Source organism: Felis catus, chromosome D4 (genome assembly GCF_018350175.1).
Source record: "Felis catus isolate Fca126 chromosome D4, F.catus_Fca126_mat1.0, whole genome shotgun sequence".
Taxonomy (NCBI): domain Eukaryota; kingdom Metazoa; phylum Chordata; class Mammalia; order Carnivora; family Felidae; genus Felis; species Felis catus.
The window spans coordinates 43,647,658-43,666,403 of record NC_058380.1 but is presented as its reverse complement, the minus strand read 5'-3'; the positions used below and the strand labels follow the sequence as shown (position 1 = coordinate 43,666,403).

Below are 18,746 nucleotides of genomic sequence, written 5' to 3'. Positions count from 1 at the left end.
ACATTCCTGGGGATCATAGATGCAAAAATCCTCAAAAATATTAGCAAACCAAATTTAAAACTATATTAAAAAGGATCACTCACTACAATCAAGTGGGATTCATTCCAGAGATGCAAAGGGAGTTCAGTATTTCCAAGCACCAATATGATATATCACATTAAAAAGAGGAAGAATAAAAACCATACAATAATCTCAATAGATGCGGGAAAAACATTTTGCAAAATACAACCTCCATTCATGATAAAAATGCTGAACAAAGTGGGTTTACAGGGAATACTTTAACATAATAAAGACAATATAAGAAAAACCCACACTTAATATCATACTCCATGGTAAAAAACTGAAAGTTTCCCTCTAAGATCAAAAATAAGTCAGAGATGTCCAATCCTACCACTTTTATTCAACCTAGTACTGGAAATCCTAGCTGCAGCAGAAAATAAAAAGAAATAATAGGAATAAAAATTGGTGAAGAAATATAACTCACTATTCACAGATGACATATAGTACTATACATAGAAAACCCTAAAGACTCCACCAAAAAACTCTTAGAATAAATAAATTCATTAAAGTTGCAGGATACAAAATTAATACACAGAAATTGGTTGCATTTCTATACACTGATAACAAAGTAGCAGAAAGAAATATTAAAAAAACAATTTCATCAAAACATATATAAGAATAAATTTAACCAAGGAAGTGAAAGACCTCTACTCTGAAACTGACATTGAAGAAAGAAACTGAAGATGACATGAACAAATGGAAAGGTATACCATGCTCATAGATTTAAAGAATATTGTTAAAATATTCATACCACCCAAAGCAATCTACAGATTAAATATAATCCCTACCCAAATATCAATAGTATTTTTCACAGAACTAGAATATTCCTAAAATTTGTATGGAACCACAAAAGACCTTGAATATACAAAGCAATCTTGAGAGATAAGAGCAAAGCTGGAGGTATCACAATCCCTGATTTCAAGATATGCTACAAAGCCGTAACAATCAAAAACCAGTATAGTACTGGCACAAAAATAGACATGAGGTTAATGGAACAGGATAGAGAGGATAGGAATAAACCCACACTTACATGGTCAATTTACAACAAAGAATGCAAGCATGTACGATGGGGGAAAATATGGTCTTTTCAATAAATGGTGCTGGAAAAAGTGGACTGCTACTTGCAAAAGCATGAAACTGGGCCACTTTTTATACCATACACAAAAATAACCTCAAAATGGCTTAAAGACATAAATTTGAGGCCTGAAACTATAAAAACTCCTTAAAGAAAATGTAGGCAGTAATCTCTTGGGCATCAGCCTCAGGAATATATTTATGAATACATATCCTTAGTCAAGGGAAAGGAAAGCAAAAATAAACTATTGAGATTATACCAAACTAAAAAGCTTTTGCACAGCTAAGAAAGCCATCAACAAAACAAAAAGGCAACCTAGTGAATGGCAGAAGTTATTTGTAAATAACATATCCAATAAGGGTTTAATATCCAACATATATAAAGAACTTATGCAATTCAACACATACACACAAAATTCAATGAAAAAATGGGCAGAGAACCTGAATAGACATTTTTCCAAATAAATACAGATGCCCCAAAGACACACAAAAAGATGCTCAACATCATTAATCAGGTAAATGCAAATCAAATCAAAACAATGAGATATCACCTCACACCTGTCAGAATAGCTAGTATGAAAAAGACAAGAAATAACAAGTTTTGGCAAATAAGTGGAGAAAGGGAGCCCTTGTGCACTGCTGCTGAGAATGTAAACTGGTGTAACTATTGTAGAAAACAGTATAGGAGAACATCAAAAAATTAAAAACAAATGCCACGTAATCCAGTAATTCCACTATTGGGTATTTACCCGAAGAGCATGAAAACTCTAATTCAAAAAGAAGTATGCACCTCTATATTTGTTGTAGAATTATTTACAGTAGCTAAGATATGGAATCAACCCAAGTGTCCACTGATAGATGAATGACAGATAGACAGACAGACAGATAATGGGTTATTACTCAGCCATAAAAAAAACAGTGAAATCTTGCCATTTGCAACAACATGGACAGACATAGAAGATATTATGCTAGGTGAAATAAGTGAGGTAGAGAAAGATAGATGCTATTTGATTCCACTTACATGTGGAATCTAGAAAACAAATACAGGGGCACCTGGGTGGCTCAGTTGGTTAAGCGGCCGACTTCGGCTCAGGTCATGATCTCGCAGTCTGTGAGTTCGAGCCCCGCGTCAGGCTCTGTGCTGACAGCTCAGAGCCTGGAGCCTGTTTCGGATTCTGTGTCTCCCTCTCTCTCTGACCCTCCCCCGCTCGTGCTCTGTCTCTCTCTGTCTCAAAAATAAATAAATGTTTAAAAAAAAAAAAAAGAAAACAAATACAGAGACGCTTAAATACTAACTGTTGGTTGCCAGAGGGGAGGTGAGTGAGGTGATGGGTGACATAGGTGAAGGGCATTAAGAAGTACAAACTTTCGGTTATAAAATACATAAATCATAGAGATGAAAAGTACATCACAAAGGAATATAGTCAGCAATATTGTAATTATGGTGACAGCTGGTGACTGCATTTATTGTGCTGAGCACTGAGTAATGTATAGAATTGTGGGATCACTATGTTCTACACCTGAAGCTAAATGACATTGCATGTCATCTATACTTCAGTAATAAAAAATAAAATAGAAAAAAAGTGGGTACAGAGGGAATGTATCTCAGCATAATAAAGGCCCTATATGACAAGCCCATAGGAAACATCATTCTCAATGGTGAAAAGCTGAAAGCCTTTCCTCTAAGATCAGAAACAAGATGAAAATGCCCACTTTTGCCACTTTTATTCAATGTAGTATAGGAAGTCCTAGTCACAGCAATTAGCCAAGAGAAAGAAATAAAAGGCATCCAAGTTGGAAAGAAGTAAAACTGTTAATATTTGAAGATGACATTTTATATAGAAAATCCTAAAGAGCATCAAAAACCTGTTAGAATAATAAACCAATTCAGTAAAGTTGTACGATATAAAATCAGTACAAAATGTCTGTTGTAATTCTAGACTAATAATAAACTGAGAAATTAAAATCATCCCATTTACAATTGCATCAAAAAGAAAATATCTAGGAATAAATTTACCCAAGGTGTTAAAGACCTGTAAACTGAAAAACTGTAAGACATTAATGAAAGAAATTGAAAAAGACACAAGTAGAAAGATATTCTGTGTTTGTGGATTGGATGAATCAATATGGTTAAAATGTTCATACTACTCAAAGCCATCTACAGATTAAATGCAATCCTTGTCAAAATTCCAATGGCATTTTTCACAGAAATAAAAAAAAAAAACAGTCTTAAAATTTGTATGTAACCACAAAAGACCCTAAATAGCCAAAGCAATCTTAAGAGGGAACACAAGCTGGAGGCATCGTGCTCCCTATTTTCAAACTACTATAAAGCTATAGTAATCAAAACAATATAGTTTGGCATAAAACCAGACACATAGGTCAGTGGAACAGAACAGAGAGCTCAGAATTAGATCCATGCATATATGCTCAATTAATTTATGTCAAAGGAACCAAGAATATACAATGGAGAAAGGATCGTCTCTTCAATAAATGGTGCTGAGAAAACTGGATAGCCAAGTGGAAAACAGTGAAATTAGACTCTTGCACCATACACAGAATTTCACTACAAGTGGATTAAAGACTTGTACCTAAGTCCTGAAATTATAAAACTCCTAGGAGAAAACATAGGCAATAAGCTCTTTGACATCATTCTTGGGAAAAAAATAAATAATAAATAAACGTTTTAAAAGTTTATTTTGGGAAAGAGCCAGCAAGCAAGTGGGTAGGGGCAGAGAGAGGGAGAGAGAGCCTCCCAGGCAGGCTGTGTACTGTCAGCGCAGAGCCTGATGCGGGGCTCAAACTCCCGAACCATGAGATCATGACCTGAGCTGAAGTCAGAGGCTTAACTGACTAAGCCTCCCAGGAGCCCCAGCAATTATATTTTGAATCTGACATGAAAAGCAAAGGCAACATAAGCAGAAGTAAATAAGTGGGACTACATTAGCAAAGAAAACCATTAAGAAAATGAAAAGGCAACCTACTGAGTGGGAGAAGATATCATTTATCTGATAAGGGGTTAGTATCCAAAATACATAAAGCACTTTTACAACTCAATAGCAGGAAATCAAACAATCCAACTTAAAAAAGGCAGAGGATCTGAATAGACGTTTTCCACAAGAAGACATACAGATGGCCAACAGGAACATGAAAATGTGCTCAAGATCACAAGGCATCAGTGAACTGCAAATCAAAACCACGATGAGATATGACTTCACACCTGTTAGAATAGCTAATATCAAAAAGGCAAGAAATAAGTGTTGGTGAGGAGGTGGAGAAAAAGGAACCACTGTGCATTGTTGGTGAGAATGTAAATTGGTGCAACTACCATGAACACCAGTATGTAGGTTCCTCAAAAATTAAAAATAGAACTACCATGTCAACCAGCAATTCTATGTCTAGGTATTTATTAAAAAATGAAAACACTAACTTGGAAGGGTATATGCACCCCTATGTTCATTGAAGCATTATTTATAATAGCCAAGATATGGAAAAAACGTTAAGTGTCCATCAGTGGATGAATGGATAAAGAAAATATGGTGTACAGAGAGAGAGAGAGAGAGAGAGAGAGAGAGAGAGAGAGGAATATTATTTATCCAAAAAAAGAATGACATCTTGCCATTAGTGATGACATGTAAAGGCCTTGAGGGCATAAGTCAATTAAGGCAGACAGACAAAGACAAATATTGTGTGGTTTCATATGTGGAATCTAAACAACAAAGCCTCCCCCAGCCATAAGACGTACAGAAAATAGACTGTTGATTGCCAGAGGTGGGGATAGGTGAAGTATGTGAAGGCCGTCAGAAGGTACAGACTTCCAGTTATAAATATGGCATGCAGATGTAAGGTACAGCATAGTGACTATAGTTAATGCTACTGTATTGCATATTTGAAAGTTGCTAAGAGGTGATCTTAAAGTCTCCATCACAAGGATTTTTTTTCTAATTAGGTGTGGTGACAGTTGTTAATTAGACTTATTGTGGGGATTATTTTGCAATGTATACAAATATCAAATCATATGTTGTACACCTGAAAATATAATGACATGCATCAATTATACCTCAGTAAAAAAATTCTTTATCTAAAGCTCTACTTCCAGACCTGTCATATCAGAATTTGCATTTTTAACAAGATCCACATTAAGAATAAATCCAGGTTAAAGATTTAATGATTCACATTAAAGCTTGAGATCTACTTGCCTACAAGGTTTTAGAAGAAGGGGATGAGAGGGTTTGAGGGAAAGGAAGGGGGAAGGACCTTTTTTTCCTCTCTTTTAGAAAAAGTAATCACTGAGAATGATCACCGTGCACAATGTATGTCCTCTTCAGTGACCTCAGTGATACAATGCAAAACATCTCCCCCGTGTGTAGCCAGATCTGTTCCCAATTGTAATTTCACAAACTGCCAGTGAGCCTGGAGGGCCTAGAAGCAGTAAGCCTTGGGCTGAATGAAAGCTAGCAGAAGTGGGCTTTTCCAGGTAAGAGAAAGATGATATCCCCCAGGCATCAGAGCAAAAGGGAGCTCATGCGTCTTTAATTATGAAGCACATACATTGGGTCACTAGAAATAAGGGAGGGCTGGTAAAGGTGCCAAAAAGGAGACTCAGGCCGAGTGTGTTGATTGGCCAGTGCTGAGATTATCCCAGGACTCACCTGGGACAGGAATGGCTTATGCAAGTGCATGGCCAGATTTCCTCCAAATAACATTTGATCTTCGTTAGAGATGGCTACAGCATACATTAACTTCATGGGAAATTCCAAGTGATTGTTTTCCAAAGAACACACCTCGGGGTGGGGATGGAGGAACATGAAGGCAGTAATGTGCAGAGAGCCAGTTCCAACAAGTTTCAAGTTGCTAGCTGCCCAAGATGTTCAGGTACATTAGTTCACACACACAAAGAATTAAGAGCCTTGTGGTGGTTTTGGGGTGTTCTAGCACGCCATGCTTAATGGCATGTTTCAGATACCAACCAGTCACAAACTATGCCTGACCAGAGTGGTTATCCTGTCAATAGTGTCAGCCTCTGACAAACAATACTTGTTACCACATAGTGGGGTGGGTACTAGCTGATTATCAGCCTCGGCAGGCAGATTTTTAGATGCTAAGTAAGTCCTCAGGAGGTTTTGAACACACACTTAGAAAGGAACAGAACATATGCAATTATGTTATTTCCCCCAAGCACCACACTCGATTGTTTTGGTCCCCGCCCCATGCCAACAACATTCTAAAACAGAGAAGGGGTCAGAGGAGTAGGAAAACTACTTTGGCTAAATAGAGACCCTATGCATCTGCACTGGGGAAAGCCTAGGCCTCTAATTATAGTGGGAATTTCTGACTAATGCTCAGTCCTACCTGATTCAGAAATGATGTGAGAACAATGGCCAAGTGACTATCAGTGCCTCCAAGGTGGCTTCCATCATGGCATAGTGTCTGTCATTGCTCAGGTTTGTTCTTCCCCACCGAGAATCTTCAGTTCGTGTTAATTTTTAAAGTCATAACTAAACATAAAATTTCCTCTCCAAATGGAGGGTGCCCTGTGGTTCCTTCCTATATCTAGAAGAGGCCCCATCCCTCCTGGGGTCCAATGAGCCTGCATTGTTGCAGTGTGTTAAGCTAACCTAGGACTTTCTTGGCTGTCCTCTGGCTGAGAATTGAGAAGGAAGTTGGTGGTTCCAAAGCGATCCAGCCTAGGCTTCAACTCTTCTCAGCTTGGAATAGGGGTTCTCTACTATGGCTGCACCCCAGAATCTCCTGCATAGTTTCTAAAACTTGCCCATGCTCAGATCCCGCCTCTGAACAACTGACTTAGAATCTCGGGGAGGTGCAGCCTGGACATTGGTCTTTTAAAGAAGTTTCTCAAGTGATTCTGTGTATCCCAGTTGAGAACCCCTGGCCCAGAATAAGACTGCAGTCCCCACATGGATCTCATCGGAGTTTTAAATCATCAGCCTCAGCACAGATAGTGAGGAGAGGTGGCCTTACAGAAAATGAGTCTGAAGAAAGGGGTGCTGAGGGTTCGCTGATGGCCTGAGAAAGGGAAGACCTCAGGGGGGGAGGGAAATCAATAGGAAAACTGTAATGGCTGTGGGAGGTGTGTCTGACAAGAATGAGCAGAAACTCTAAGCCTTAGGATGGATACTGGGCAGGTGAGTTGATTGACAGATGGGATGTGAAAGGTCTGACATCACAGAGAATGTGGCAGTGGTTGCATTTTACTTCCTACTTTGGCAGCGTCCGTGCTTTTAGATTTATCTGTCAAATAAAATCCTCTCACCTGGCCCCAGCTGGAGAAGGCCCACTCCACGCAGAGCTGTTGGTTACAGGCCTGGGTGTCTACTGGCCGTTTGGCAAGCTGGGTACACATGTCATTGGACACAGGAGTGGAGATTCCAGAGGCTTTCAGCTTCTGGCAGGTCACCCGGCGGGTCTGGACACCTCCCCCACAGCTCCGCGTACAGGCAGACCAGGAGGTCACCATCCACCTGGGGAGAGGGAGAAGAATCAGGGCAGCTGCTGAGGGTCAGGCCTTGGACAGAGGAATGATGCCAAATGTTCTCAGAAAAAGAGCCTGTACATCCCTCTGTTCTTATCACACAATTACTAGTACTTTTCCAAGGTATACATGGAAGACTGAAAATGGTCCCCCAAAAGAATCTACATCAAATCCCTGTAAATGTTACCATATTTGGACGAAGGGTCTTTAAAGGTATAATTAAGGACTTTGAGATGAGATTATCCTACATTTACTGTCATCACAAATGTCCTTATAAGAGAAAGACAGAAATTAGAGAAGAGGAGGAGACCGTGTGACCACAGAGGCAGAGGCCGGAGTGATGTGGCCACAAGTCACAGGATGCCCGGAGCCACCAGAAGTTGCAAGGCTCGAGGAAGCTGCAAGGAGTGCACCCCTGCTGACATCTTGATTTTGGACTTCTGGCCTTCAAAAGTATGAGAGAATAAACGTCTTTTCTTTTAAGCCACCGTGTTTGTGTTAATTTGTAATGGTAGCCACAGGAAACAAATAATCTTTGGAAATTGACTACAAAGCATCTCGAAAGAGTAGTCTGAAGATCAGTGGTCTCAGCCTGACCCTGGTCCCAAAAGCCGTGAGCCTGCAGGTAGAACTCTCTGAGCAGACAGTCCTTTAGGTAGTCCCACTGCACTGGAGTTCTGGTACTTCCTAAAGCCATCCAAGTATGTGACAGAAGAGGGCCAGTTTCCTAGGGAAGTCAGACCCAAACTGTGCCACTTCCTGACCCAGGCAGTAATCTGGCTCTCACTGAAGTCGACACTTTATCTGCTGGTACTCACTGTATTTTCTCCCTTGCCTTAACCCACATGCCACGGGATTTTGTTTAATCCCCGAGAAACATGCAAAATTCATTCTAGCTTTCTGGAGCAGTCTCCCACCTCTCCCCTCCGTGGGTCACAGTCTATGGGTCTTACACCTCTTCGAGGGCTACACGTGGCAAATGTAGTTCCTCTCAGAATGTTCTCTTCCAACTACAGTTGGGACCCTTAGAGGTGAGATTGACTGAGACTGTGCAAATGGCCTTTCTCATCAAGCCAAGCTGTAATCCAGTAAACACTCTGAAATCCTCGGTCCATATATAAACCTGTAGGGGCTCTCTGTGCATGTTTGCACTGTTAGTTCTCAAAGAGAAGGGGAAGGGGGCACAGTTTGGGGGAAAATAGCGAGAAAAGACTTGGTGCTTTCCAGCCATTTTATTCAATCTAGGGAATAACCAATCAAATACCCACCCACCAAAACATTCTTTGGTTTTATTGCCCAAGAAAAAGTTTATCTAAATGAAATGGCTGAGTAGCTACCTGGGTCAAAGCAGGACCTCCCAGCCCTATTCAAAGACAACCACGACGATACTTGTTTGTGTTCAAAGAAGGCTACTGAAGTGCCTGAGAGGCCTGGCAGGGAAACTAGTCAAAGGTAAGCCCGTGGCCACTTCCTACTCCAGTGGCGCCACATCTGGCTCTCAGGAGAGGCAAGTAGCAGAGACAGGGAGCACATTCCTCTTGAATCTGGATCTGTGACTTATTTAGTTTGGTGGAACTTCCCTGCTCCATTTGCCCTGGAGAGAGATGACTGAATGCAGATTTCCAACCCACAGGAGCAGAGCCACTTAGGAAGCAGGCACGAGGTGTTTTAAAGCTCCTGGGGGCACTGAAACCCAAGCAGACATGGCCATTATTTCATTTGCAGAAGTAAATGAGGCTGATTGATTCTGACCATCACCACAGCAAATCAAAAAGTCCTTGGCATGTCCAAGACGTCGTCTTCATTTCAAATAGCTTGGCGAGGGCAGTCTTCCAGCCTCTTACATCCCCGGTGAATGTCAGGCCTGCATTTCAATCAACTTTTATTTCCAAATATACATTTCAGCAATTTTTCAGGAGCTGGGATGGGGGGTTTGAGAAAGGAGAGGGACGGCTATGTTACAGTTCAGGAAGGGTATAAAAGGACATTAATCATTCCCATGGAAACCTTCCCGTCAGCAAGTCAAACTGCTGATATTAATGAGCGTGTTTCATATTTCATTGAGTCTCTCCTGGTTTCAGCTGCTCCTTATGACTCAGCTGGCAAAACACAAAGCGGTTGCCTAAGTAGTATATGAAAGTCCCACAGATAGGTGCTAAAGGGCCACTGCAAGGCCCAGCCAAGTCCCCCCAGGCTTGGGGTGCCATGCTGGTGCCAACTCTAAACCCATCCATTATCCCTTTAACTACTGCCTGCAAACTGGGGGTAGGGTGCTCTGTGCGACTCACAGCTTCTCTAAGCTGTAAGAGGCAGAGAGGGTGGGTGTCATTCTGAGACCAGATGCTGAGAATGTATATCCAACAGTGAGGCGACTATAGAAAATGAAGATTTATTGTGACTTCAGCAGGATGCAACCCTTCAAAGACAAGGCTAGGGTAAGATTTCCTCACCTAAACTGCAGTACTGATTAGCACAGTTTTTGAAGTTAGAAGAAAGGGGAGGGGCTGGGGTTGAGGTCAGTAATTCCTATCTCCTCAGCACCTCAACTGCAAACACATTTCTCCTCTTACAAACAAACTGGAGAGCCCGTTTCTTAATGCAGGATGCAAGCTAGCTCTTGCTAGGGCCTGGGATGCTCCTGTTCCCTGAACAGATCCTCTCGGGCATTTGGGACAACCAGATAGCCCTTAGCCAGCCGAGTGGTAAGGGAATAAACTGCTGAGGGAGGAGGCCCATCCTGAGGGATATCTTCTGCACAGTGGAGAGGCCTGACAAGTCTATACCTAGAGAAAAGAACAGTGTCTTGGGTGGCAGGCCCCCTTGCCGGCACTCTGTGTCTCTCCCTGTGCAGTGCTGGACAAAGGCTAGCCACCAAGTTGGCTAGAAGCCAGGGCCCAGCCTTGGGGTTGGGGAGCCCCGAGCCAGTATCTGCCACACTCACCGAGAAGGGCAGTCTCTCCGATTGCATGCGATGGGCTGCACGGCAGGGCGCACCTTTCCTGCACAGTGGGTGGGGTTGACCTCTGTGCTGTTCAGGAGGCACCTCAGGCGGGGCTGCTGAACGCCCCTGTTACCGCAGGAGGCTGAGCAGGTTGCCAGTCTGTCCACGGACCACCAGTAATCTGTCACAGGAGGAGGATCAGAGGTGAAAAGAAGACTGCATTATTGCCCATGCTCTGTGGGCACGAATTGTTATGAATGAGGCTCTGTCAGTGGGCTCCATTCCCAACTTATGCAGGCAAGTGGCATCATCTCCAGGAGACTCAGTTGGCTTATCCGTAAAGGGAGTACAAAGCCTCTACCCTGTGAAGTTATTGTGAGCACCAGATATAATGAAGGGAAAGGGCCTAGCCCAGCACCTGGCGCCCAAGGAGTATTTAGAATCAGTCCTCTGGTCCTTAATATTTTTAAGCACACTTCCAAAGTGCTTTTTCTTCCTAGTGGTTCAGCAAAAAGTGACTTTATTTTTCAACAAAGAGATATAAAAATATCACAAATAACTAACACTCATATTTATACGTGCACATTTGTGTTGGACTTCGTAGATGTTACTAAATGAAAAAAAACCCAGTCTATCCAGAGAGTACTCTGGACATGAGACAATGACGTAAGGGAGAAATTCAATTTCTTTGGATTTTCTTTTTGGGGGTCTGGGACTCACTGGTAGGAAAGCTGTTAAAAATAACTGCGGGCTGGTAAATTGGGAGTGCTTATTTGCAAGGTCGTATATTACAAATCTTGCAGATAGGCACTGGCTTCTGGTTTTCAGCAGAGAATGGCTGGTTGGCAAGAAAATGGAACATTTACTTTCCTGTCTTGAAAGCCAAATGGCAGGGGAGGATGTTTAAGGGGAAAACCCATTTGCTCAGAAAAATCTCCCTCCTCATGTGCTACACTGGCACAAAATTCTGTCCCTTCCCACAGAATACTCCATTTTAGAATGCATGCAAAAGAATTTTGCTTTCCCTTAAAATAATCACACACAGGCCACAGGTTAGAACTAGCCTACGGGAAACTTGAAAGCCTCACTTACTTTCTATTTAACATGGCCCACTTTGGGTTTATTTCTCACTGTTTTGGGCTCATTCACAACGCTTTCTTGGTGCAGCTAATGCCAAGCCCCTCCCAAGGGCTTTCTGACCCGCCTGTGTTCCTGGAAGATTAATGCATGAGCCATCCAGTGTGTCTTTGATGGGGCCACAAGAAAGGTGCCTGCAAAACACTTAGCACGTGACTGCAGTTTAAGACTCTTTCGGACGATAAGCAGGTACTGGCACTGGCTTGAATCTCCAGGAGAGGAGGCAATAAGCAAGCAGTTCTGATCAAGAGGTTATTTTTTAACAAAACCTACAGAGAAAACTTGCACATGTGTGTTTGCATGCACACGTGTGTGTGTCTGTGTGTGTTTCTTACTAAACAAGCATAAATGAAACTTTTTTTTTTGACTCTGATACATCATGGTGTTTCTTTGGTCCACGGCAGCACCAACATTGTGAGGCAGAAGGGCCCATTTATGAAAGCAGCACTGACTTTTCCAGATTCTGCTGGGACGGAGCCTGGTGGCTCTTCTGAAGGGCCTCATTGTATGGAAACATGATTCAGCTTTGACTTTCATGCTCTAGGAACCACTGGAGATCAGAAATAATTTAGTTCTATTAGATAATTAGATTCTCAGGTCAACTTTCTTGTTCAAACAATAAGCCCAGCACCCAAAGCCTGAAGGGTTTCTTACCTTGGATCACCAAAGAGGCTTTTTGCACAAGCATTCCTGCCTCATTCTGTGCAAGGCAGCTGAATTCCCCTTGGGACCCGCCACTAAGATTTGCAACCTGGAGAATCTGTCCAGCTGCCAATATATGATGTGTCAGTCCTGGGACAGTGGCAACTGGCTGACCACCGTGGAACCAGGTGATATTTGGGGTAGGATGACCTTTGATGGGACAGCCTAGAAGGAGAAGAGAAGAGAGAGAAGCCATTAATAAAGCCAAGAGGGACATATTCCTGACAAGTTCTTTTAGTGTCTCTGTGGCTCTAGAAGCCATACATGCAGTGTAGCCCCCTTACCGGTGGCATTTTTCTTTTGCTTGCTATTTCCAAGCAAATAGATGTTTTTATTCTCTGGAATTCTGGGAAGGTGACTATTATTCATTCAATTAAGTAAAAATTCTCAGAGAATACAAACTGCTTATTTCTATGTCCTTGTAATTAACCTTTAAAAAATGAAGCAGTTAATATTCACTCATTGAAAAAATTTTCAAGTTAATTAGTTCCTACACTGATTTTCTACTGGAAGAAATCACTTCTTCAAATGTAGGGAGTTGGAAAAGATGCTACATAGTAACAGTTAGTAATCAATTTAATTGGTAAAAGTCTAGTATCTGCTACCATTTTACTCTTTATGTGATTTTCTTTTTTTTTTTTGTTTTTTTGTTTTTTATATGAAATTTATTGACAAATTGGTTTCCATACAACACCCAGTGCTCATCCCAAAAGGTGCCCTCTTCAATACCCATCACCCACCCTCTCCTCCCTCCCACCCCCCATCAACCCTCAGTTTGTTCTCAGTTTTTAACAGTCTCTTCTTTATGTGATTTTCAAGCCAAATTTTTTTAGCAGACTCTAGGAAAGCAATTGTAAACACCAATTTCATTTTTCTATCAGTCAAGAACCTTGGCCTTCTAACAGCTCTTACCAAGCCTGCATTTGGACATGTATGATATTCTAATTATCTACATAGTCATTAAACATACTTTGATACATTAAAATTCCAAAATATTAAGCTTAGATATTATGTCTACTCAAGCTTTTGTAGCATAGAATTATTAAAGTAAACTGATTGCTGCTGTGAGAAAAACCTAATTTTCTTTAAATTCAGAGTACTCGCTGAATTTGCTGTTGTGTCCTCAACAACTTAGCTTCCACAGAAAATTTATTTAGAAGCTCAAAACACATGGTAAACCAGTCAAAATTAAAGATACTGGCAGTTTTCCCTCAATTTAGTTACAGAAGTAACGATTTTGCGCCTACTGTTCTGGGGATAGATAAGACAGTGATGGTTATCTTCCTTCTTGCAAGGAGATCCTAGCTGGTATTGAATAAGAAACAAAGCACACTAATAAAACTGAGATGTAAGGCAGAAAATGATGAGATCTGTGAGACAAGAGAATGGCCACCTGCAATGGCCACCTATGGATCTGTAAGAGAAGGAATTTTCCAATGTTGTCTTCTTTTCTATTCCGGGGTCAACACTATTAGAATTTATACTAGGAGGCAGAGCTAACACAGGGAAGGTCCTTAGAGATGATCTAGGCTACATGCCAGAGGAGGAAACTGAGGCCCAACGATGTTAAGATACTTTCCCACGATTAAGTGGCAGCCTTTCTGATTCCTTGCCTTGTGTTCTTTCCTTTCTATCTGCCACTTGTATAGCTGCACACTAGCAAATTACTTAGCCTCCCTGTTATCTCTTTCCTTTGTCTGCTCATTCCTTTTGTCTCCTAATGCCCTAATTTCATATATACATATATACATATATACATATATACATATATACATATATACATATATACATATATACATATATACATATATACATATACACACACACTTTGAAAAAGGGCCCTGGAAAAATAACGCTGTAATTGACTGTATGAAGTTCAGGATGGGATACCACTGTTACAGAACCCAGTTCTTCATTCCTCCCTGTATTGACTCACTTTGCCATGTAACTTTGCAGTGGCCTTCCATGATGGGTGGGTTACATGTACTTCCCCACCTCCTGATTTGGGGTTTGGCTATGTGACTACTTTGGCCAATATAATGAGTCAGATGTTACACTAACAATGAACAATCTGAAAGAGAAATTAAGAAAACAATTCCATTTATAATATCAAAAAGAATAAAATACTTAAGAACAAATTTAACCAAGGAGATGAAAAACATGTACACTGAAAACAACAAAATGCTGCTAAAAAATTAAAACATAAATAGGATGCTATGTTCATGGTTAGAAAACTTAATATTGTGAAGATGTCAATAACCCCAAGTGAACTACAGATTCAGTGCAATCCCTATCAACATCTCAATGACTTTTTTTTTTTTGCACAGATATAAAAATCCATCCTAAAGTTTATATGGAATCTCAACAGATACTGAATAGCCAAGACAATCTTGAAAAAGAAGAACAAACTTGGGGTTTTCACACTCCCTGATTTCAAAACTTAGTAGAAAGCTACAGTAATTGAAACGGTATAGTACTGGTAAAAAAGATGTACATTATAGACCAACAGAACAAAATAGAGAGTCCTAAAATAAACTCTTGCTTATGTGGTCAAATGATTTCCAACATGGATGCCAGGACCATTTCATGGTGCTGGGAAAACAAGACATCCACTTGCAAAAAATGAAGTTGTGTATTTACTTTATACCATATAAAAAATTAAAAGTATAAAACTCTTAAAACACAGGCAAGAGTCTCATGATACGGCATTTGGCAATGATTTCTTGGATATGATACTACACAGTTAACAAAAGAAAAAAATAAACTGGACATCATTAAAATTGAAAGTTTTTGTGTGTTAAAGGACACTGTCACCAGAGTGAATAGGCGACCCACAGAATGGGAGAAAATATTTGCAAATCGTGGATTTGATAAGGGATTAATGTCCAGAATATATAAAGAATTCCTACAACTCAACAATATAAACAGTCAAACTAAGAAAAAAAAATATGGGCAAAAGACCTAAATAGACATTTCTCCAAAGATTTTAAAATGGCCAATAAGCACATGAACAGATGCTCAATATCACTAATTGTTACAGAATGCAAATCAAAACCACAATGAGCTACACATCACATCCAGTAGGATCGTTATTAAAAAAAAAAAAAAAAAAAAGGAAATACCAGTGTTGAGGAAGATGTGGGGAAAGTAGAATCCTTGTGTATTTCTGGTGGGAATGTAAACTGATGCAGCCACTGTGGGACATAGTATGGAGGTTCCTCAAAAAATTAGATGTAGAATTAACCATATGCTCCAGAAATTCCACTTCTCGATATATATAACCAAAGGAATAGAAAACCAGGACTTGAATAGCTATTTGTACACTAATGTTTATAGCGGCATTATTCACAATAGCCAAAAGGTGAAAGCATCACAAATGTCCATCAATGGATGAGTAGATGAATGAAGTATGACATGTATGTATGATAGAATATTATTCAGCCTTAAAAAGGAAAGAAATTCTGACATGTGTGACAACCTGGATGAACCATGAACACATTAATGAAAGAAGCCAGACACAAAAGGACAAATATTCTATGATTCCACTTATGTGAGGCACCTAGTGTAGTCAAATTCATGGAAGCAGAAATTAGAATAGTGATTGCCAGGGGCTAGAGGAAGGGGAGCATAGGGAATTGTTTTTTAATGGGTACAGAGTTTCAGTTTGAGATGATGAAAAAGTTCTGGAGATGGAAAGCATGATGGTTGCACAATGATGTGAATGTAATTAATGCCACTGAACACTTAAAAATGTTTAAAATAGTCAATTTTATGTTATGAATATTTTACCACAATAAAGGAAATGAGGCAGATGTGCTGGTATACCAGTTCCAAACCTAAACCTCAAGAGACTGTGTGTTTTTGCTTGTGCTCATGTGCCTTTGCTATCACCAGTAGAAGAACATGCCTCGACTGGCCTGATGATCCCAAGAGGAAGTTGAGAGAAATGTGGAGAACAGCCAAGTCTCCCCAGCCAAACTCAGTTTAGTTCAGCTGAAGTAAGTAAGATCAGTAAAAATAAATGACTGCTATTTTAAGCCATTGAATCTTAATATTATTATTATTTTTTTTAATGTGGTGATAGCTAACTGATACACTTAGGGGGAAGGGAGTTCCAAGTTTCTCCTAACTTATGAATCCAAAGCTTGGGATAGGGCAAAGTTTCTGCCTGTGTGCTGATCACCTGTGTCTTCTTATTCAGATACTTAGGAGGAGCAAGTTCCCTGCACGCTCCTGGTGGCATCTAGGCATCTAATATTTTATGAAGTCTGTGGTGCTGACATTATACTCCTGTTATAAAATGGAGGTAAAAATGGCCTTGGGGAGAGGTGTATAGAAATCAGTCTACTGGGGATCTCCTGGGAGCAGCAGTACCGAACTCTCTTCAGTCCCAACTGTAGTCTGGAGTTAGATGCTGATTTCATTTTCTAATAAAAGGCAGGAATACTGTACATTTACTTAGTCAAATAGCATGATTTAAAAAGTGAAGCTTGAAACCAGTATAGCTTTTCAGACTTGCCTAAACAGGCCAATATATGTCTCAATCACATCTGCTTTGAAGGGGGAAAAAAAAAAGGTGTCATACATGGTTAAGATGCTGGTTCCAGGAATCATTATGTTTGGTCAGTGGGGACAGAGCCCTGGTGAGGCTGACTATATTCTAAGTTGATAAGTAAGAACTTTGCTATTCCTGAGGAAACATGAGATATTTGGCAAGGAAATCTCTCATATTTAGCCTAATCTTCATTTTCCAACTCCATTAGGATTGATTTTCTGAGAGAGTTTTTAAGCAGAAAAAGGAGCAGTAGCAGCCTCAGGCTGTTTTCTATGGCTGATGAAGTTACTTCTCTGGGAGCCAGGAATCCTAGTCAGCTAAATAGGAGGTCCATTTGCATAACAATTTACATTTATAATCTTCCCTCCTTCTTGGAATCAGGGGCCAGAGTGAGCAGCCAGGACATCTCTCTTGGCCCATCTGGGTCTTGAGTCTTGGACATGCTCCCAGGGCCTTCCAGCCTAGTGCTCCCAGGGCGGATGAGATGGGGCAGAGTTCCTTCTAAGGGCAGGCATCAGGGCTGCCATGACATGAAGTTCTTATAACTTGAGAAAGACTCATGAGTAGCAGCAGCGAAGACAGCTGTATGGAGCAGCTGTCTCCCTAGTAATGCCTCTCATTCTGAAACCTATCAGGATACAAATCAGTTTTGTAGAAAGTTTTAAAAAGAAAAGCAATTTTGTCACTCTCAAATGCACTGATGCAGATTCATGACTCTCAATTAGAAGCTTAGATTTCAATAGGGTTCTCTGGTTTCATTTTTCTAATCTGTAAACGAGAGTTTTGACTGAGTCAACGGTTTTATAATTGATAGTTTCCTGGGTCCCTAAGGGGCTGCAGAGGTACCTGGGGAGGGGCCTTCGAGAGGAAATCAGCATAAGGTAGGGCTCTGGGGATTCTATTTCCATTTCAATAATAAACGAATATATTGGGCGTCTGCATAAGAAGATTCCACAATTAATAACCACTGAATTAGATAACCTTTAAGGTCCTTTTAAGGTACCTAGATTTCCCAACATCATTTCAAACTCAGCATCCTCACCCTCTTCTTCCTGCTCCCCAATAGCCAAGTACCAAGGGTAAAATAGACTATTCAATCTATATGGCTTAGATCATTGTGTAGTGATACTGAACTATGCCAATGAAAAGCTCATGGAAGAGATGTTACATATGAAAGTTATTGAGGATTAAGGTAAACTGAGGAGTGCCTGGGTGGCTTAGTTGGTTAAGGTAAGTCAGGAAGAGAAGCTATTGCTTATCTCCACCCCTGGAGATGGATGAGTTTAGTTTTAAGCACAAGTTTAGTTTTAAGCATTTAAAGGTTGTGATGGAACCAGAGTACAGAAAAATCCATCAAGATGATGGAGATAAAAATGGAAGTCTGATATTTGCTACAAATTTGGGGAACCAATTTCATACATGTGTGTGGAGAAAGTCTTCAATGAAAAGAGATCAAGCCTCAGGACAAAACAGTGGGAGAATTCTAGCGTTCAGTGACTGAAGACTAACGAGGCGGTATTAAAGAAGTCTGAGAAGAAATGGTGTGAGAGGACAAAAATTGAGACTATGCAATATCATGGAAATCCAGAGAGGAGAGAGATTACAGAAACTAGTTGTTAGAAAATAAGTGATTAGTAAGAATTTGTGTAATGAATGAATGGCTTCATTTGTTTACAAAAATAACCGAATAAACAAACATTTTCCCCACAATCGCTCCACTCCCTGCTCAGGCAATAGGTAAATTCATCCTCACTCATGTTTGAATGATCAAATTTCCAAGTTAA

At 40.4% G+C, this 18,746-nt stretch overlaps 1 protein-coding gene across 6 annotated transcripts in view; it reads right to left on the bottom strand.

Annotated features, from left to right (window-relative positions):
• Positions 1–18,746, bottom strand: part of ADAMTSL1 (ADAMTS like 1) — an 883,534-nt gene that overhangs the window by 22,059 nt on the left and 842,729 nt on the right. For 4 of the 6 annotated variants that reach the window (XM_045043883.1, XM_045043884.1, XM_045043885.1 and 1 more), the window contains 3 exons: positions 12,360–12,572; positions 10,569–10,749; positions 7,409–7,616 (listed from right to left, as the gene is read on the bottom strand). In XM_045043883.1, coding sequence (XP_044899818.1) covers positions 7,409–7,616; positions 10,569–10,749; positions 12,360–12,572 — 602 coding nt within the window. The other 2 variants (XM_045043886.1, XM_045043887.1) reach the window with 2 other exon arrangements.